We start from the raw sequence: 23091 nt of genomic DNA on the forward strand, positions 1-23091 counted from the left end.
AGCAAAAATCGGCTTACAGAATTCCCATGTCCACTATGCATCCACAGACACCTGCAGGGTTGGATATGCTGTGCATCTTCTAGTCTCCGCAAGAGAAGTTTCACCCATAGAATGTATTTGACGCAGTGAATCCGCATGGTTCAGTGAACACATGAGGATTCACCAGCGTTTGATAGACCGCTGCACCCAGAGCACTGCCAACACGCTCTGAATCCAAGGTGCTGCCATTTCCGGATTGTTTGCACATACCCCAAGTCTGTGAAGCAATAGATGAAGGTAGTAGAAACCACAGCTGATGTGAATAGTCTGTAGGAAGCAGTTTGTGATGCTTACAGCAAGTGATGGGTTACTCGGCTGGGCAGCAGTGCAAGAAAGTGGTAGAAACTACAGGAGCGTTCGGAGATGACAAATCTCCTATAGAGACGGAAGTCAAACACATCAATGACTCAATGCTCCTACACCACCTGCGTGTCAAAACAGACCTTAAAAAGGCCTTGGGTGATGATGTCAAACACTCATGCCAGGAAACTTGTGAAACCTGACGTTGAGCACAGCATAGGGCAGCAGAGCCCCTGCGGGATATGTGCATAAAATAACATATCCCATGAAAAGGTCATTGAAAAAAAAAAAAAAAAAAAAATAGTATGAGATTGGAATATCCCTTTAAAGAGCAAATCTAACCCACCTCACAGACTGCTCCAGCCTAAGTAAATCCTCACCATAGTATGCGGGACTTTAAATAAATAAAAAAAGGGTAGCATTAGACAACAATGCTTAGAGAGGAATTGATTACAATTGTTTCACTGTATAAGAGATAAAATTCAATAATTTACCTCAGAATTTTCTCCTCCCAGTTTGTTAAATACAGGTCTACCCCTTCCCCACAGTAACACTGTGATGTGCTAACATTTACCTCAACAACATCAGTAGGCCTTGTCTGTGGAAACCAAGCCTGACTAGAAGTAGTGCCCGTAGCAACCAATAAGATCTAAGCTCTCATTTTTCCAGTGTAGTTTATAAAATGAAAGGAGCAAGCTGATTGGTTGCCATTAGCAACATCTACACTCCATTTATAACTGAGGCCTGCATCCTGGCCAATGTATACAATTCATACCTGAGTACAAACGACAAGTCTAGGGTGATCACAATTTTTATGTCCATCAACTAAATGATGCGAATGTGAAGAGAGCATCAGCCATCTTTTCTTCATTCTACACAACGCAATACAATAAGAAATGCCTAACCTAAAAAGTATTTAAGGCTTGGGTAAAGCGTCATGAAGGGTAGAAATACATGTGCGCTTTTTGGGTGTGAGCGAGTTGTCCCTCAAATTTCACACTATTGGTAATTATGTCCCAGTCTTCGAGTCCCCCCATAACACTTTCTGTGATGATGGCAGCCATCTCACCAGAGTCTCCCATAGTTAGGGATGTTCTCTCGGTTGAATACTCCAGTGTTGGCCATCAAATACACTTTACTAAAAAAAAAAAAAATTAAAAAATTATAATATATATTATATATATATATATATATATATATATATATATATATATATATATATATATATATATTAGTTTGGACACACCTTCTCATTTAAAAGTTTTTCTGTATTTTCAGGACTATGAAAATTGTGCATTCACACTGAAGGCATCAAAACTATGAATTAAGACATGTGGAATTATATACTTAACAATAAAGTTTGCTTTGATGACTGCTTTGCACACTCTTGGCATTCTCTTGATGAGCATCAAGAGGTAGTCACCGGGAATGGTCTTACAACAATCTTGAAGGAGTTCCCAGAGATGCTTAGCACTTGTTGGCCCTTTTGCCTTCGCTCTGCGGTCCAGCTCACCCCAAACCATCTCGATTGGGTTCAGGTCTGGTAACTGTGGAGGCCAGGTCATCTGGCGTAGCACCCCATCACTCTCCTTCTTGGACAAATAGCCCTTACACAGCCTGGAGGTGTGTTTGGGGTCATTGTCCTGTTGAAAAATTAATAATGGTGCAACTAAACGCAAACCGGATGGAATAGCATGCCACTGCAAGATGCTGTGGTAGCCATGCTGATTCAGTATGCCTTCAGTTTTGAATAAATACCCAACAGTGTCACCAGCAAAGCACCCCCACACCATCACACCTCCTCCTCCATGCTTCACGGTGGGAACCAGGCATGTAGAGTCCATCCGTTCACCTTTTCTACGTCGCACAAGGACACGGTGGTTGGAACCAAAGATCTCAAATTTGGACTCCTCAGACCAAAGCACAGGTTTCCACTGGTCTAATGTTCATTCCTTGTGTTCTTTAGCCCAAACAAGTCTCTTCTGCTTGTTGCCTGTCCTTAGCAGTGCTTTTCTAGCAGATATTTTACCAATGAAGGCCTGCTGCACAAAGTCTCCTCTTAACAGTTGTTGTAGAGATGTGTCTGCTGCTAGAACTCTGTGTGGCATTGACCTGGTCTCTACTCTGAGCTGCTGTTAACCTGCGATTTCTGAGGCTGGTGTCTCGGATAAACTTATCCTCAGAAGCAGAGGTGACTCTTGGTCTTCCTTTCCTGGGGCGGTCCACATGTGAGCCAGTTTCTTTGTAGTGCTTGATGGTGTTTGCCTCTGCACTTGGGGACACTTTCAAAGTTTTCCCAATTTTTCAGACTGACTGACCTTAATTTCTTAAAGTAATCATGGCCACTCGTTTTTCTGTACTTAGAATTTGTATTATGGCAAGAAAAAAGCAGCTAACAGTCTATTCAGTAGGACTATCAGCTGTGTATTTCTCCACATTTCAGTTCACTCGTTGTGTATGTCCTATTCTAATGTATAATGTTCTTCTGTCAACTCCACTGTCATGTCAACTATGTAATTCTTTTATGATTTTTATGATTTAAGTTGTGCTGCTGTGATACTATAATTTCCCACGGGATCAATAAAGTGTATCGTATCGACCAAACTTCTGCACAACACAACTGATGGTCCTAACCCCATTTATAAGGCAAGAAATCCCACTTATTAAACCTGACAGGGCACACCTGTGAAGTGAAAACCATTCCTGGTAACTACCTCTTGAACCTCATCAAAAGTATGCCAAAAGTGTGCAAAGCAGTCAAAGCAAAAGGCGGCTACTTTGAAGAACCTAGAATATAAGACATATTTTCAGTTGTTTCACACTTTTTTGTTAAGTATATAATTCCACATGTGTTAATTCATAGTTTTGATGCCTTCAGTGCGAATGTACAATTTTCACAGTCATGAAAATACAGAAAAATCTTTAAATGAGAAGGTGTGTCGAAACTTTTGGTCTTTGCTGAATTCTTTGGAATTTGGAAGTCTTTGGAATTTGCTGAATTCCTATGTCCCCTACGACCATCTCTCTGGGACCCCCATACACACTAGACTGTCAATTGAACCCACCAACTTTAGTCTAGGGTGTATGAGGGCCTTAAGGAAGAAGAATAATCATCGAGAGCTGCACCCATGTTTAAGGTGGTAAGTGCAAGTTAAATGGTGGCAGTCCAGATCCGCTTGCCGATCCGTGTCTTAAGATTAGTGCAAGCTCTTACCAAAAATTTCAAGGAAAAAAAAAAAAAATAATATTTATATATATATATATATATATATATATATATATATATATATATATATATATATATATATATATATATATATATATATAATTTTTTTTTTAAATGGAGAATGCAGTTTGAGAAGATTAGGTTTTAGATGTTCGGCAACGCGAATAAGGTTAATTGCATGCAATCAGACCTATACGTCAGCTCCACAGTCATGTATACAGCCATGACCTGCCGTACGTAACCCGGGATCCTAATGTATTCATCAACAAGCTGGAATCCAGGAAATCCAGTTCTCCAGGAACTCATTCTTCTAACACATTAATAAACATCAGCAGGCTGGAAACTGCTGGAACTTTCTTTCTGATAAGAGTTTCTCTGCAGATAAGGAACAAGATCGGACTTCTAGTTCAAGCTGGTATGAATTTGGAGGCTAAGTAATGGCCATGTGCATGAGCCCTAATATTCCGATCTTAATAAAGCATCTGATTTTCAGATAAAAAAAAAAAAAAAAAAAGAAAAAAAAAGAGAAACACAGCTGCACACTGGCCACTATAGACCAACTTCTCAGCAACCATCCTGCCCAGGCTGGGTTTCTATATATCCGTGCCATACGCATAAGATGGACCGCAATCCGGGGTTATCCGACTCCTTTGAGGGTCTGCATGCCTTATTTATTTTATTCTCTTATATACCACCATTAATTCCTCAGTGCTTTATAGACATCATCACTGTCCCCATTGGTACTCAATCTACATTCCCTACTAATATGAAGACACAAAAGAGAATAGTGAAACCAAAAACACTCAGTTTGAAAAAATGTTGCAGTAATCCGCAAGTGCTAGTAAAAGATGTAAAAAACAGGGTATTTGGTTGATACGTTTTTTGCAAAAAATGTATACTAAGCTGCTCTACCAATCTTCACGGTATACCCTTATCAGAGCAGGTTATATACAGATGATCAGGTTTTTAAATACATCAGATAGGGATTGCATACATTAGTTAGGACTGCTCTGATAAGGGTATACCGTGAAGATTGGTAGAGCAGCTTAGTATACATTTTTTGCAAAAAACGTATCAACCAAATACCCTGTTTTTTACATCTTTTACTAGCACTTGCGGATTACTGCAACATTTTTTCAAACTGAGTGTTTTTGGTTTCACTATTCTCTTTTGTGTCTTCAGGTTTCTTGGTGGTGTGTGAACATGATCATACAGACTTGTTCACTGTGCAAGTAGCCCATGTGTTCCTATTCCCTACTAATATGTCTATTCAGTGGGGGAGGAAAGCGGAGTACCCGGAGGAAACCCACAGCGAAGGTTGTGACTGCAGTAGGGCCAAAAAGACACCTCCGACAGATAGCGTAAAGGTATAGAGCCATGTACCGAGCTTTACACAGCCAGAGATCAATGTACTAATGAGCATTTCACAACTTCTAAAAAAGGGTGAAGGCATCTCCGGCTGCAGTGCGGCACCAGCTCGGATCATGCACTAGGATGGTGTCGAAATTCCTGGAAGGTGACACATGGACAACACAATGAACTCTTTATGGTAGATGTAGCCCAACTCCACTCCCAGCCTAAGGCAATGTGCAGACAGCGGCTTTTAGACGCCGATGCAGCTGCAGAGTTTTCCCAGGCGAACTGCACCATTAAAACACCGCCGGTCGTTTTCCTGAAGCGGCTTACTCTATCATGTCAAGAATAAAAAGCAGACGGCTTCCGAACCCTGAAGAGACAGAAGACGGAACATGTACGTAGCAATGGCGTTCTGACATTGTTGTGCATTACGTTCATTCTATGGGGCGCTTTCTCGCGTGGATTCCTCGTGGAGAAACACATTTGCCAAATTCACACCACTATAGCATAATCCTAATTTGGGTGAAGGATCAAAGTTAAAGGGTTTTTTTCTGATTGGTCGATAGAACAATTATTTACAAATTCTGTCCTTAAAAGTTTAATTGTTAACACATCCCCGTATATGTATATTTGGATTATATGAAGATGGAGTGGATCCCGACTTGCCCCTATTCATAGGTATCTCTCAGATCTTATTCCCGGCACGTAGACTTCTTGCATTTCATTGGCGAGACACACAACCTCCATCTATAGGAGAACTACAACGAGGGGTAAATAATATAATCTGGTTGGAAAGAGGAATCCATCATAAACAGAACGTTTTCGTCAAATGTCATAAGACATGGAGTCCTTGGTAGGATACGCCAAGGCTGCCCACAAATCTTCTACTGAGAGAATATTTACCATGCTATCCCTTAATTGTTAGGCCTCTGTTTCCATTCTTCTCCCCCATTCTACAAATTGTATACTCAGTTATTCTAGAACTGCTTTGAAAATGAAAATGGTCCTCTGGGATGTTGGGTTTAGGGAATTGAAGTTGAGATACTTTATCTAGGTTATTTGAAAAATGGAAATTCTGTATTTGGAGTTTCTCAATGCAAATTATTTAACTAAACAAAACAACCCTCTCCAAGTGGACTCATGAGGTGCTGTTGGGTGGAGTCCTTCCAATGCTGCTCCACCTCGCCCTTTAGCTGTCCACTTTACAGGAATTTGCCCACTGTTCAACCCATAATCTGAACTGGGTATTAGTTTCTCATGCAAGTGCTATCCATATTTTAGGTAATCGTACCTTTCATAGTCTACGGGTAGTCCACATGTGCGATTAGCTTCATGCACCAAGTGGTCTACACAAAAGCACGGAGACTTGTCCGATATTGATCCGAGTGTTGGATCACTCACCAATGCAGGTCCATGAATACATGATAAATATTCCCTGCTCCATCCGATCTAGATTTTCATTTAGAAGACGAATCTGCCCAATGGTTTACGACACAGGGATGAAATTGAGAAAGTATGACCATAGAACTCAGAAATCAGAGCAGTCCTGTCCTCGCCGCATTGTCTAGTGTAGCTTCCCTTTAAGAAGAGTAACATAACCCGGTTTCCTCTCTGCATGGCGCCCTCTGACTCACTTGGTCTGACTCAGACGACATCTCGTGGGGTGTTTTACTGAAGGATTTCGATCTTCCCGCAATCTGATACAAAACTTACTTCTCCAGCGGTATCATTTCCTCTTATTTTACATGGAGGAGAAACAGTTTCCAGACACCTGCATCCTGGTCACCACAGACCATCTAGCAGATGTATTAATGCGGAAGTTATATAAGAGGGTGCCCATACCCAATACTACTTGCAAATTAAGGTGCTCATACACCTTAGGTGACCATCAACCGAATACTTGTCCAGCCACTTCTCTGCTCTCCACCATATACACACGCTCACGTTGACTGAGCATACATGCGTTTTCACTGCAGCAAACAGATACCGGCAGAAGCCCTGAACGATCAGGCATCAAAATTCAACATGCCCGAAAATTCTTTCCCAACAACTACCAGGACACACTTTCCCTCTTGTTTATGGTGGCCATAATACATTGCATCACCCAAAATCTCTTGCATGGTTTTATTTATTTATTTTTTTTGAAGGGGGTGGAAATGTAGAAAAGCTGCCTGATTTTATCCTGTTGGATGGTTCTGCTGTCTTCTTCTAACAAGCTATGAGGTCCAATGGGGATCAAGTGATATTTTTCCCTGTACAAGTGACCTTCACTCCTTCATGAAGGAGGAGGCAGGTTAATATCAGTGGTAAAGTGCTTTGTGCCGTTTTGTTACCTGAATGTGTAGAGGCAAATAGAAGCTCTGCTGATGGAGGTCACCTCGGCACCCCCTCATCCCGACGCGCGTTTCGACGCCAGCTTCTTCTGGGATTTTAATTGTTTAAATAAAAGTATATATTTTCATCATGGATCTCTTCTCTATTCGACCTGTTATTTAGTTTGAATCTCATTATATCTAGTTGATGAAGTGCCTACAATAATATTTATGGACCTTTCTGTATAATCCCAGTTGACTCCTTGCCAAACCAAGGCATCAACCCATTTTTCACAGTCACGTCAACACTTCAATTTGGTGATAACCTCGGTGTCCATCTTGAAGGTTGCAGTGGTTACTGCACAAGTGAGAAGAGATAAGCCACTCTTGAAAAGTCATGTTCAGTAACGCCTCCACGTCAGGGAGAATACGTCAGATATCTACTACCGGGGGTCCTCACACATCACCCTTATACAATACGATCTCCTAGCTGTCATCATTGAGGACACATACAGATAGATAATATATTTTGTATATACCGTATTATATAACTTCTAAATATATTATTTTAGAATACATATTTCCCCCATATCATTAATTTGGCAAAATAGCTGCAGGTCCTGTGTAACATTACATGGACACGCTGAGCTTTGGCCGTGGGACTGCTGCATGGAATACACCAGAGGCAAATTCACAGAGTAATGCAGCAGTGATGTGGATGAAAGCTGCAGCAAAATGTAATACGTGGGACTTGGAATTTTTGGGAAAAAATCCATAGCAGATTTGCTGGAAAGAAAACTAGCTGAGAGGGAAAGGAGCCTATAGGTATGTGAAGAAAAAAAAATTGCATTTTTCTACAGCAAAAAAACAATCCGCAAAGCACGTGCGTTTTTTTTTGCATATTTCTCCCCACCCCCCATTTTATTTGAAAACTTGTGAAACATGCTGTAAAATCACTGAAATGTCAAGTCTGCAAGGAAATAAGCAACAGGTGCATGAGATTTCTTAGAAGAACACCAGCACTGTAAAAACGCAGCTGAATGGAAAACCTGCACCGTGGGAATTTAGAATAAAGGGATACCCTCTCTCCCAAAAGTTATATACACATACCGGTACATCTCATTAAACCTGAAATGTACTATTTTAACAGATTGCAAAAGATTTGCTCCAATGGGGGGGGGGTCGTCACTGATACCAGCTTGTGCTCAACCCAGAACAGAGTTCCCCCGAGTGGGCACGTCACCAATTCTGTGAGTAAAGGGGGCTGCCCGACTGCTCATTTCAAGAGCCAAGTTAGACCCCTTCTATGTAATGACTGTGACCGGCTTAATTATTCAAATCATTCCTTTACATGTAGAAAATTATATATATATATATATATATATAATTTATTTATTTATTTTTTTTTTCCCCGCGCATTACAATTACCTGATACCTGTACTGGTTGTCAGTGGAACACAGGGTGCAGCTTACAAGCCATTTTCCCCTTTCCCTACTATAGGATCACTCACATTCGAGAGAGCGATAATAGAAAAATGTTAGGGAATGGCAACACGAGCAATTCCCCAAGGTCTATCTGTATAGCGATTCAGATGAGATGTATTGGCGTTAATGTGCACCGCAGGGCTGTGTGCAGCGATTTTGGAAACACTTTACATAGAAGCCACATAATGTTTGCTCAGGGATAAGAGGAGATTGGTGTAAAAGCACAAAAGGCGAATTAATAAAACAAACAAAATGCAAAAGGAACGAGATTCATCGCTGCTCTGGGCGGGAAGGAGTCAGAAGAAATAAAGTTATTGTCACCAACCGTGGGATATAGTCACAGCTTCTGAAGACATTAACTGCACCCTGACATGTCAGATATTTTGATTCTGTTGGGGGTCCGGGTCCACTGATTGCTAAAATAAAGGGGCAGAAGAAGTGCAGCCATGTGTTGGAGGATGAAGAAGATTTCTGTAGAGTAGCTCTGCTCGCCTGTTTTAAAGATCAGTAGGGGGGTTTCAGCATCCTGGTCAAAACTTCTGGCATGTGAAAAGTTTGTAAAAGCTTGGCTATGGCCTGATATACACTGTTCAAAAAAATTATAAAGGGAACATTTCACAGAATCTAACTCCAAGTAAATGAAATTTCTGTGAAAATCAAACTGTCCACTCAGGAAGCAACACTGCTTGACAATCAATTTCACATGCTGTTGCGCAAATGGAATAGACAACAGATGGAAATTATTGGCAATTGTCAAGACATCCTCAATAAAGGATTGGTTCTGCAGGTGGGGACCACAGACCACATCTCAGTACTAATGCTTTCTGGCTGATGTTTTGGTCACTTTTGAATGTTGGTTGTGCTTTCACACTCATGGTAGCATGAGACGGACTCTACAACCCACACAAGTGGCTCAGGTAGTGCAGCTCATCCAGGATCGCACATCAATGCGAGCTGTGGCAAGAAGGTTCGCTGTTTGTTAGCATAGCGTCCAGAGGCGCTACCAGGAGACAAGACAGTACACCAGGAGACGTGGAGGGGGCCGTAGGAGGGCAACAACCAAACAGCAGGATCGCTACCTCTGCCTTCGTGCAAGGAGGAGCACTGCCAGAGCCCTGCAAGATGACCTCCAGCAGGTCACAAATGTGCATGTGTCTGCACAAACGGTTAGAAACCGACTCCATGAGGAAGGTCTAAGTGCCCGACGTCCACAGATGGGGGTTGTGCTCACAGCCCAACACTGTGCAGGACGCTCAGCATTTGCCACACAACACCAGGATAGGCAAATTCACCACTGGCACCCTGTGCTCTTCACAGATGAGAGCAGGTTCACACTGAGCACATGTGACAGAGTCTGTAGACGCCGTGGAGAGCGATCTGCTGCCTGCAACATCCTTCAGTATGACCGGTTTGTCAGTGGGTCAGTAATGGTGTGGGGTGGCATTTCTTTGGAGGGCCGCACAGCCCTCCATGTGCTCGCCAGAGGTAGCCTGACTGCCATTAGGTACCGAGATGAGATTCTCAGACCCCTTGTGAGACCATATGCTGGTGCGGTTGGCCCTGGGTTCCTCCTAATGCAGGACAATGCCAGACCTCATGTGGCTGGAGTGTCAGCAGTTCCTGCAAGATGAAGGCATTGAAGCTATGGACTGGCCCGTCCATTCCCCAGACCTGAATCTGATTGAGCACATCTGGGACATCATGTCTTGCTCCATCCACCAACGTCACATTGCACCACAGACTGTCCAGGAGTTGGCGGATGCTTTAGTCCAGGTCTGAGAGGAGAACCCTAAGGAGACCATCCGCCGCCTCATCAGGAGCATGCCCAGGCGTTGTAGGGAGGTCATACAGGCACATGGAGGCCACACACACTACTGAGCATCATTTCCTTTTCTTGAGGCATTTCCACAGAAGTTGGATCAGCCTGTAACTTAATTTTCCACTTTGATTTTGAGCATCATTCCAACTCCAGACCTCCATGGGATATTAGTTGTGATTTACATTGATAATTTTTAGGTTTTATTGTTCTCAACTAATTCCATTGTCTAAAGGTACCGTCACACTAAGCGACGCTGCAGCGATACCGACAACGATGTCGATCGCTGCAGCGTCGTTGTGTGGTCGCTGGAGAGCTGTCACACAGACCGCTCTCCAGCGACCAACGATCCCGAAGTCCCCGGGTAACCATCGGGTTACTAAGCGCAGGGCCGCGCTTAGTAACCCGATGTTTACCCTGGTTACCGTTGTAAATATAAAAAAAACAAACACTACATACTTACATTACCGGTGTCAGGTCAGGTCCCTCGCCTTCAGCTTCCAGCACTGACTGAGCGCCGGCCGTAAAGTACAGCGGTGACGTCACCGCTGTGCTTTGATTTACGGCTGGCCGGCGCTCACCAGTCAGTGCGGGAAGCTGACGGCAAGGGACATGACCAGACACCGGGAATGTAAGTATGTAGTGTTTGTTTTTTTACATTTACAACCGTAACCAGGGTAAACATCGGGTTAGTAAGCGCGGCCCTGTGCTTAGTAACCCGATGTTTACCCTGGTTACCAGTGACGACATCGCTGAATCGGCGTCACACACGCCAATTCAGCGAAAAAATAAAGTGCTGGACTTTCCCCAGCGACCAACAATCTCCCAGCAGGGGCCTGATCGTTGGTCGCTGTCACACATAACGATTTAGTTAACGATATCGTTGCTACGTCACATAAAGCAACGATATCGTTATGTGTGACGGTACCCTAAGGGTCACTTCCGTCTGCCTGTCACGGAAATCCCAAATCCCGCGTCGGGCACAGTCCGGCCGCGAATTGGCCCCTCCCTTCCCTGTCGTCAGTGCCCACATAGCGTTAAAAAGACTGTCTTACACTGCGGCATAACGCGGTGTAGGGCACTCCGTTAACGCTACCATTAACCCTCTGTGTGACCAACTTTTTACTATTGATGCTGCCTATGCAGCATCAATAGTAAAAACATATGGTATTATGTTAAAAAAAATAAAAAAAATTATATACTCACACTCCGACGGCCCCTGGATCCAGCCCAGGCCTTTCCCGCTCCTCGCACACCGCTCCGGTCCCCGGAATGCATTGCGGCAATGACCGGAGATGACGTAGCGGTCTTGCGAGACTGCTACATCATCACGTGTTATTGCCGCTTGGGATCGGAGCGGCGTGCGAAGAGCAGGAAAGGCCTGGGCTGGATCCGGGGACCGTCGGAGGGTGAGTATATAACTTTTATTTTAATTCTTTTCTTTTTTTAACAGGGATATGGTGCCCACATTGCTATATACTGCGTGGGCAGTGCTATATACTACGTGGGCAGTGCTATATACTACGTGGGCAGTGCTATACACTACGTGGCCGGCCGCGAACAATCAGCGACAGGCGCGGGATTTAAACCACGCTTCGCTAATTGGTCGCGCCCGGCCAGCCGAATTCTTTGTATAAATTGTAATATTCTAAAATCTTCGTAAATAAACTACATACATACTCTAGAATACCCGATGCGTTAGAATCAGGCCACCATCTAGTGTAATGAATAAAGATTTACAACTAGAATATTTCATTCAGTGATATCTAGGATGTGGGATTTTAGTGTTCCCTTTGTTTTTTGAGCAGTGTATTTCAAGCTTGGCTATGGCCTGGTATAGGATCCTAATTTCTCCCCAATGGCAGCTATCGAGGTTGGGGAGGAGGAAAAGAAGGAGGATTGGGCATGTTGGATTTTGATATGACCCATCCTTTATTCCAAAAGAGGTTAGGCTTATATTATCTCTTCCCACTGAAATCAACATGCATGGTAAGGAGCTGATGGGATGGAACAACCAAGCGCTCCTAGGGCTGACGGTAGTCAGGTGTAATGCCAGCTTCATCCCATAAAAGCAGCAGTAAACTGTGATATATGGCACTGCATGGCTTTATTCCCCAGAGCAAAAAGTGGCCAAACTGGCATGAGAAATGAAAAACACCCAGGAGCGCACTCTACATGTCATACGAAACCCCCCCACCCAAAAAAACCAAAAAACTGTACATGTCCTGTTCACAATGAAGCATTTTGGATGTCGTTTCCCACTCCATCTGGTGCATTGGGATCACACAGTATTAATTCTTTGAGTCATGGTAAAAAAAAAAAAAAAACTCTTGTGGTTTGATTGAAGAGAACAATTACTACATCACTAATAGAAAGTTCAGCTCATAACTGCAATTTCTTTAACTTTTCACTTCTTGGAAAGTTTTACTTATAAAGTGCAGGCTGTAGATCAAAGCAGCACTATTGTGACCGATGTTCGGAAGTTACTGTTAATGGAACTTGTCTAAAATGGGTCTGTTAAAGGGAAACTGTCAGCAGGTTTTGTCTTTTAATCTGAGAGCAGCATAATGTAGGGGAAGAGACACTGATTCCAGGGATATGTCACTTGCTCAGCGGCTTGATGTAGTTTCAATACAATCAGTGTTTCATCAGTAGGAGATCACTAGAGGACTAGGTGACATGTGCCAGGCAGTCCAGCTAATCTGCGTAATCCCGCCCTCCACCATCGACTGGCTGCTTTCTGTGCAGTCAGCCAATCAGTGGTGTGGGTGTGGTTATACACAGCTCAGCAATCAGATCACGGTGACACCCACAGCAAAGAAAAACAGGGATTCTATCAAAACTACAGCAAGCAGCCCAATAAGTGATACATCGCTGGAATCAGACTCTTTGTCCCTACATCATGCTGCTTTTAGATTTCACAGCAAAAACCTGCTGACAGATTCCCTTTAAGGAATTTCACAGCAGCATAAAATTCAGTTCCATTTTTTTGTGGGGGGCGGCAGGTCTTTCATGCTACAATTTTTTTTGCATGTCACATACAATTTAGGATTTGTGACACTAAACAGGCAGTAAAACATACACGTTGCATATGAGCTGCCGTCACATATGACTTGAGATCGCTAACAAAATGACGGGTGGGGAGGGGGCAGTATCAGAGGATACCCAAAATGAAAACTGACAACTTATTTCTAAGCCATAAACACATTTTGACCTTTTGTCACTTTCCTTCTTGCCTAAACTTGGCAGATCATACAAAGTGTCGAGGGTGTCAATGGGCAAAAAAAAAAAAAGCAATGACAAATAAACGTTCCCATGGCAAACCCGTGACAAAAGCAGTGTATACATAATTACCGCAGGGCAGGACTGTGCCTATAATATCAATGGAAGGTACAAGTCTGCTGCAGGGATGAAGTAGGATGATGAATGTCAATGCTAGCAGACCAGCAATTGTTCCACATTTGTTGGTATATTATTTTCTACAGAGGAAAAATACACATTTTTTTTTTTTAGATAGAAATGCATAGATCCACTCTCAGAGCTTTTTCAGGTGGGTTGTGGAGCAGTATTTTTCTATATAATCTGAGAGCAGCATAATATAGGGCAAGAGACCCCGATTCTGGTGATGTGTCACTTACTGAGCTGCTTGGTGTACTTTTGATAGAATCCCTGTTTTGTCTGATGTAGATGTAGCAGAGGCAGAGCTATGACTTCCAGGCTGTGTATAACCCCGCCCACACTGCTGATTGGCAGCGTATACTGTGAACTGCCAATCAGTGGTGGGGGCGGAGTTACACAGACTAGTCTGCACGTGAGATGAAGTCCTTTACTGTTAATCTCCTGCTGATAAAAGACTAATTGTAGTATTGCAACCACAATACACAGCCTTATAAGTGAAACATCCCTGGAATCAGACACGGGTACCCTATACTATGCTGCTCTGAATATATAGCAGATTCCCTTTAAAAGTTACTGACTGATCTATCAGATTAAATACTATCTAGAGAGTAATGGTAAGGGCTCATCCAGATGTCCACTTTTTTTCCATTAACGTTTGGTGCAAAAAAAAAAAAAAATTATATATATTATATTTATATTTTATGGAAATTTCTTGAACGGTTCATGAAATATGGACTGGGAATGTGATTTATTTATTTATTTTAAAGGGGCCCATAGCCTTGGATTAAAGTTGGACACCTTTAGGTTCTTCTGCAATATGTGAACAGCTCCCTAGACTATAGCGAGTGCGTGTCCTATCCGTGAAGGGCCCAGAACAAGTAGGCGAAACACGGACGTCTAAATGGAGCCAGAGTTGTATAATGAGCCAAAGCTCAAATCGCAGTGAATTCCCAGCTTCATTGCTGTATTCTGTGCAGATTCCGGCTGATCCACAATGAATGCGCTCCGGCTTTGTAGTGATGAAGTGGCAGTGATCCGTGCACAGGAACATAAATGACACAATCATCTGGGACATCATGAGCTTTTGCAGGTGCATTAACAAAGGAGCCTGTGCCGCATAGCTACACATGGCCAAACACACGCGACAATGGCCCCAAGAGGCCTCTATAGGAAGCCTCACATGTAAAACGCCATGGGATAAATGGCGCTAATATAATAATAATAATAAAAAAGGCTGCAAGAAAATCAGATACAAGTGGGATTGGGTTTTGAAGACCCCAATCACTTGTCCCGTATGTGTTGCTTTTTTTGTTCGCAAAATACGTAAAAAATAATCGGATTTAATTTTTTTGGTGCATTTTTTACTTTTTTTTTTAGTACAGAAAACATTTGATTTTGCACTTAAAAGTGCAACTAGCTAAAGACAAAAAAAAATAAAATAATAATTGGAGTTCAATCAAATATATATATAAACATTTTCATAAAGTTTCATCCACGTTACTTAAATGCACCAGATTTTCTGCACAAAGAGCGCGGTATTTACGCTACATGTGAACGTGGCCGAGAGACTGATACAATGGATTCTCGGTACAGATTTTGGGGCCGAAAAATCCTGGCGTCCACCGAATATTAAAGAAACGTTATCCACATTATACTGAAAAAGAAACTTGTGCTGCAGAATTTACATTTATAGAAAGTTGTTTAATGCCGCAGAATTTTTTTTTTTTGCAAAATTTTACCCTTTGAAATACACGGGGCGAAATCTGCGGGAAAATACGCTTTGTATTAGGCCGGGTTGGGAGAGGCATACTATAACTTGGGCCAGTTGGTAAAATTTCATTGACACTGTGCGGGAGAAGAATCTGCAGGGTAAATTGACCAGAACTGCAGATGTACCAGGCGCATGGCAACTTTTCCTACAGACATGATCTTGGATTTCATCTTTTGCAAATCCACAGCAAATCCCATAAAAAGGATTCCTGTAGACATCGTTTTTCACTTATGCAAAGAAAATGGGCTGAGTGTGCATGGGTTATTTGGGGGTCAATTTTCTTTACCATCTGTGATTTCCACTTACAGAAAAATAAAAGTGTTATCCGAGCATGCTCGAGTGTCTTCGGCGTGCTCGAAAAATATGTTCTAGTCCCCGCGGCTGCATGTCTCGCCATCCACTTTGCTAGTATTACGCCAAGTGTGAACTCGGCCTAAGGTAAGTCCAAACTGTAGACCGATATAATCAGTCCCGTTCATTCAGGATAATTTTTTCCCCCTCTTGCAGAGAGAACTTGAATTTTGCAAATCCCCATTTAGCTGAATAGGAAGTTTTTTTTTTTTTTCACAATAGATCCGTCACGTGTGAATTCACCAAAATTTATTCGAAGGAAGAAAAAGAGTTAAAGTGGAGGTGTGAGACAATGGTGATGTCAAGCTCTCAGATGATCCTCATGATAATGAAGCTCAGTTTCACAAGCAGCTCAATTACCCCCAGGCCAATTATTGTTATTTTATGGATTACTGGTTGAATTCAAGCCTTTGCCTGCAGAGTGATGCATCAGCTGGGACAGACATTCCTGAGTAGTGAGCCTACACACCAGTCTATGTATGAGGCCGAAACCTCAGCACCGAAAATACAGCGGACATGCCCTGCACCCTGCCTGTCCTCATCCACTGCGGATATCTATTATCTCATGCAAATGTATTCTCCCATTGGGAAAATCTTAAGGACTATTGCGATTATCTGGCATCACGCTGCCGAATCTTCCCGGAGAGCAATGGCATACTGTAAGAATCCAATTAATTATCCACCACGGTGCTCCTTAGGCCGGGATCACACATACGCGAGATACGGCCGAGTCATTTATCACCCACTCCTGGTTTGGGCTTACAAATACTGATGTAAAATACTGACCGGATACTGCTAGTGTGACGGCAGCCTTAGTCTATACACTTCTGACAACATGTCTCTGAAGTTCCAAGCAATACATTTTGTATTTATTTTCTGAAAATGAGAAATGGTCAAAATAGCAAAAAAAAAAAAATGCATCGCTTGCATACCTCAAATAATGCACAAAACAAAAAAACAAGTTCATAATCATTTAGAAACAACAATACTAAAGTTTTAACTCAGGAAGAGTTCAGAAATCAATATTTTGTGGAATAACCATGATTTTTAATCTCAGCTTTCATGCGTCTTGGCATGCTTTCCACCAGTCTTTCACACTGCTTTTGGGTGACCTTATGCCACTCCTGGTACACACATATAAGCAGTTCTTCTTTGTTTGATAGCTTGTGACTATCCATCGTCCTCTTGATTACATTCCAGAGGTTTTCAGTGGGGTTCAGGTCTGGAGATTGGGCCATGACAGGGATTTGATGTGCTGGTCCTTCATCCACACCTTGATTGACCTCGCTGTGTGGCATGGCGCATTGTCCTGCTGGAAAAAACTAGTCCTCAGAATCAACTGTTTATACAGGATAACCTTGCATGCGGCTTGATTCATACGTCCTTCGCAAAGATTAACCTGCCCAATTCCAGCCTTGCTGAAGCATCCCCAGATCAACACCTGAGGACTGGTTGTTCCAGCAGGACAATGCACCATGCCACATAACTAGGTCAATCAAGGTGTGGATGAAGGACCACCACATCCAATCCCTGTCATGGCCCTGTCTCCAGACCTGGACCCCACTCTAAACCTCTCGAATGTAATCAAGCCATCAAACAAAGAAGAACTGCTTAAATGTTAGTACCAGGAGTGACATAAAGTCACCCAAACGCAGTGTGAAAGACTGGTGGAAAGCATGCGAAGACGTATGAAAGCTGTGACTAAAAATCATGGTTATTCCGCAAAATATTGATTTCTAAACTTTTCCTGAGTTAAAACATTATTGTTGTTTCTAAATGATGATGATCTTTTTTTTTTGCATTACTTGAGGTCTGCAAGCAATGTATTTTTTTGCGGTTGTTATTTTGACCATTTCTCATTTTCAAAAAATAAATACAAAATGTATTGCTTGGAACTTCGGAAACATGTTGGCAGTAGTTTATAAAATAAAAGAACAATTTATATTTTACTCAAAAATATACCTATAGAGAGAAAGATTAAACAAACTGAAAATTTTGCAGTGGTCTCTTATTTCTTGCCAGGCCAGAGCTGTAATAAATAATATATGTAAGTGTGTGTGTGTGTGTGTGTGTGTGTGTGTGTGTGTGTGTGTGTGTGTGTGTGTGTGTGTGTGTGTGTGTGTGTGTGTGTGTATATCTACTATATAATTGTCTAAGGGTCACTTCCGTCTGTCCTTCTGTCTGTCACAGTTATTCATTCGCTGATTGGTCTCGCCAGCTGCCTGTCATGGCTGCCGCGACCAATCAGCGACGGGCACAGTCTGGAAGAAAATGGCCGCTCCTTACTCCCCGCAGTCAGTGCCTGTCACCCGCATGCTCCCCTCCGGTCACCGCTAATACAGGGTTAATGCTGGCGGTAACGGACTGCGTTATGCCGCGGGTAACGCACTCCGTTACTGCCGCTATTAACCCTGTGTGTCCCCAACTTTTTACTATTGATGCTGCCTATGCGGCATCAATAGTAAAAAATGTAATGTTTAAAATAATAATAATAAAAAAAACCTGCTATGCTCACCCTCCGTTGCAGCTCGCGCCGGCCGCCATCTTCCGTTGCAGGTTCCGGTGGCAGAAGGACCTGCCATGACGTCACGGTCATGTGACCGCGACGTCATCACAGGTCCTGCGCTCATACCAAACCTGGGACCGGAACCTGCTGTGGACTACAGAGGGCCCTCGGAAAGGTCAGTATATGTTTATTTTTTCACCTGTGACAAACCTGGCTGGGCAATATACTACGTAGCTGGGCAATATACTACGTGACTGGCCAATATACTACGTGGCTCTGTGCTGTATACTACGTCACTGGGCAATATACTACGTCACTGGGCAATATACTACGTGGCTCTGTGCAATATACTACGTGGCTCTGTGCTGTATACTACTTCGCTGTGCAATATACAACGTGGCTGTGCAATATACTACGTGGCTGGGCAATATACCACGTGGCTGCGCAATATACTACGTGTCTGGCCAATATATTACGTTACTGGGCAATATACTACATGGCGTGACTGGGCAATATACTACGTGGCTGGCCAATATATTACGTCACTGGACAATATACTACGTGGCTGGGCAATATACTACGTGGCTGGGCAATATACTACGTGGCTGGGCAATATACTACATGGCTGGGCAATATACTACGTCGCTGGGCAATATACTACGTGGCTGGGCAATATACTACGTGGCTGGGCAACATACTACGTGGCTGGGCAATATACTACGTCACTAGGCAATATACTACGTCACTAGGCAATATACTATGTGGCTGGGCAATATACTACGTCACTAGGCAATATACTACGTCACTAGGCAATATACTATGTGGCTGGGCAATATACTACGTCACTAGGCAATATACTACGTGTCTGGCCAATATATTACGTCACTGGGCAATATACTACATGGCGTGACTGGGCAATATACTACGTGGCTGGCCAATATATTACGTCACTGGACAATATACTACGTGGCTGGCCAATATATTACGTCACTGGGCAATATACTACGTGGCGTGGCAATATTATATTATATATATTAATCTGGAAAAATTTATAATTTTTCATCCACAGATTTATTATTTGTTGATGTGTAAAAATGAATACATTTACAAGCCGAAACACAGTTTCCATGTTAAGAATGGCAATGTATCTGTAAAAATGGGATGCTGTACGACTGATCCATATAGGATTTGATTTTTTTCCCCAGAAAAGACAAGTCTAATTTGAACGACTAGTGCAAGCTGTGATTTTTTTTTTTTCACAAGAACAAAAAAATATTAAAACACAATAATAATATCTGAACAGTCCTGACATGTGAAAAAAAAATATTTGGGCCAATGTTGTTCCATCACATATTCCCCCCCTCCACCCCTAAATACAGTCAAGTAAACATAGGCACAATTCAGGTTAAAATTTCCAGTGTTAGGCTATGTGCACACGTTGCAGATTAAGAATTTCTGGTGCGGATTCTGCCTCTCCTGGCAGAAAACGCACCTGCAGTTCCGTAGCGCTTTTTGTGCGGTTCCGCATAGTTTTTTGTGCGTTTTTGCTGCGGTTTTTACCCATGCGGTTTTCTATAATGGAATGGGTACAAAAACGCTGCAGATTCACAAAAAAGAAGTGACATGCTACTTCTTTTAAACCGCAGCGTTTCCGCAGCGGATTTTCCCCAAAGTGTGCACATTTTTTTTTCTCATTGATTTACATTGTACTGTAAATCAATTGCGGATCTGCAGAGTTTCTGCACCTCAAAAAATGCTGCGGATCCGCAGAGAATCCGCAACATGTGCACATAGCCTTAAACTACAACCCCCAGCATCCATTCCCCCTTTGACAGTCTAGAAGTACAAGTCCCAGTAAACAATTTTGCAAAGGGTCTGCATATTTTTTTCTCTCCAGCTAATGTGGAACTACATATCCCAGCATCTCCCATCAACAAATACTTGGACAAGCATTCACATACTGGATGATATCAGCCATTCCTAGAAGAAGACAGCGGACACTGACTTGGGCAATAGACCTCAGTGACCATTGTACAGACCTACAGGAGGACCTGACTATGGGGGACACTGCATGGATGTAACAAATACTAAACATAAACAATAAATAGTAACTTTTGAGTTGTACAGTAAATAGTAAAACAACCCCTGAGTACAGGAGATCCTATAATGGCAGGGTCACTGTATGTTGTCAGTGTGCCAGCAGCAATGGAGGCTTTGGTGGTCCTTACCTGCCAGGAGAGCCAGGGGCAGTAGGACCCAGAATAAAGCCCCACACAGGACCTGCAGCTCCATGGTCACACTTCAGCAAGTAAATAACGTCCAGTCCCACGTGGAGGATCAGCACAGGAAGGTGTGGGGGCCCTGTCAGGCCATGTGTCATTCAGGACCAAGTCCCCATCCAAGTGCTGGTGCCCAGTGCAGCCTGTGTGGCACATGGAGGACAGGTCAGCACAGCAGCACACCTCCAGGGCAGCAGCAGCACCTCCTCCTTTTCTTCAGATCTGATGAGGATCCTCCAAGTAGTTGTGCAACTTCTGAGTCTTGTCCTAGTCACTCCCCCTGAGTTATTCAGCATGGGGGCTCCCCCTCTACAGGTCTCACTAACTCACTCACAGCCTTTATACAGGACCAGTCTCCTCCCTTAGCATTTCCTACCTACTTCCTTCCAAATAAAGCCTCTGGCAACACCCAAATAACAGTCCCAGCCCTGCAGGGTGAGGGGTGTAGGGGGGCACTGCCCTGTGAGCAGGATCCCCCACCAGTGCCAGGCTCTGCCCCACTCCCCACCCTCTGCTGCTGTCATCACACACAGTATGGAATTACCAGAGTGCTGCCAGCATGTGCTCTACTGCAATCAGATGGCATCCCCCACTCGGTGCCACCTGCTGAGCCATCTCTGCCTCCCCAAGTCCAGTCTTCATTGCTTTGCCAGTCTTCCTCCTTTCTGACTCTGCTACAGATGCCCAGGCATGCAGTGTCACCAGGATACCTTGCTACCAGCTGCTGCTGCTGTCTGAGTCTTTCCCCATGCGTCACCGGCTGTGTGCACTTCTTGGCTTCAGCTAGGCAGTTTTGTGCTTGTTTTTTTTTTTTTCTTTCACTTTGTTTTTTTCTATCATTTCATGCCCCCCAAAAAAGCATAAAAAAAAAGTTTGCAAGCAGCGCCCCCTAGTGTCCACCTATTTGTATGTCACGCCTGCTGCAATAGCACAGAGCTGTGCTGTGCAGGGTGTTCAGCTGTGATAACAATATCTAGTCCATACGTAATGTATTTAACTCTTAAGACACGTCAACGATTCAGAATTACAAAATTGAAACTTTTGCAACTTTCTAATTTGCTTTGTGCTTAAGGTCTTCACTATTTCACAACCTCCCTGTTATCAGTCAGTAAATGGTAACTTGTTTGTTCACCCCCAGAGGTCAGAAATGTGTGGAAACCCAATAAGGGCTTGTTCAGACGAGTATATAGGCCAGCGGACAGCACAGTGACCTAATACTAACTGGTGGTTTGTGTGACAATAAAGAAATCGCCCCGTTTTAAGGACCATGAGCTGCACCCACAGCCAGTCCTCCATACCGGAATTTTAGTAAAGCCGTGTGAACCCGGCCTCAATGTAAGATCAAGAGAGTGGCACAAGGTAAACCGACCAAGAGGTGGTGTAAAGTTAGGCCGAAGTGAATGCAACAAATTGCCCATCAAATATAAGACAAGGTGATATATTTTGTGACCGTTAAAGGGAATCTGCCATCCTAAGCCGTCTATATGGTCATGTAGGTCATATGAAGCTGAATAAAATGATACCCTGATATCTGAAATCCGATCTTTTATTCCAGAGAAATTTGTGTTTTTCTTAATATGTATGAGCTGTTAAGATCTCTGGGCAGGACATAGATCTTCCCAAGAATCTGTCTCCCGAGTTTGTTTTATAAGAAAGGAGACATTACCAGCGTCAGATATGTAGATCAGAAGAGGAGACTGTCAGTCATGACTTGTCTCACCCTGGTAACGACCCCTTTCATATAAAATAAGCTCTGGATACAGATTCTCAGGGAGATCTATGTCCGGCCCAGAGATCCTAACATCTCATTTACATATTAGGAAAAACGTGGATTTCTCTTGAAGACGACAACGGATTTCAGATATCAAGGTATCATTTTATTTAATTTTTAAAGACCTGAATGACCATGTAAAGAGCTTAGGAGGGTTGATCTCATAGTAACATAGTAACATAGTTAGTAAGGCCGAAAAAAGACATTTGTCCATCCAGTTCAGCCTATATTCCATTATAATAACCTACTAACCTATAATAACCTATTAACCGCCAAGAGCAAGCGACACTACTCTGTCCTCCTCCTCCTGGACCTGTCCTCTGCCTTTGACACAGTGGACCATTCCCTATTACTACAAACCCTCTCATCCCTTGGCATCACAGACTTGGCCCTATCCTGGATCTCATCATACCTAACTGACCGAACATTCAGTGTCTCCCACTCACACACCACCTCCTCACCTCGCCCCCTATCTGTCGG

The 23091-nt window shown here is 43.1% G+C and overlaps 1 protein-coding gene across 3 annotated transcripts in view; it reads right to left on the reverse strand.

Moving 5' to 3' along the window:
* The window catches only part of PIEZO1 (piezo type mechanosensitive ion channel component 1 (Er blood group)), a 167996-nt gene extending 146401 nt beyond the window's left edge, over positions 1–21595 (reverse strand). For 2 of the 3 annotated variants that reach the window (XM_069738931.1, XM_069738932.1), the window contains exon 1: positions 20790–21002. In XM_069738931.1, coding sequence (XP_069595032.1) covers positions 20790–20853 — 64 coding nt within the window. In that variant the 5' untranslated portion in view covers positions 20854–21002. Of the gene's footprint in view, positions 1–20789 lie in introns of all 3 variants that reach the window. The other variant, XM_069738930.1, reaches the window with a different exon arrangement.
* Positions 21596–23091: the final 1496 nt, after the last annotated feature.

Source organism: Ranitomeya imitator, chromosome 9 (assembly GCF_032444005.1).
Source record: "Ranitomeya imitator isolate aRanImi1 chromosome 9, aRanImi1.pri, whole genome shotgun sequence".
Taxonomy (NCBI): Eukaryota; Metazoa; Chordata; class Amphibia; order Anura; family Dendrobatidae; genus Ranitomeya; species Ranitomeya imitator.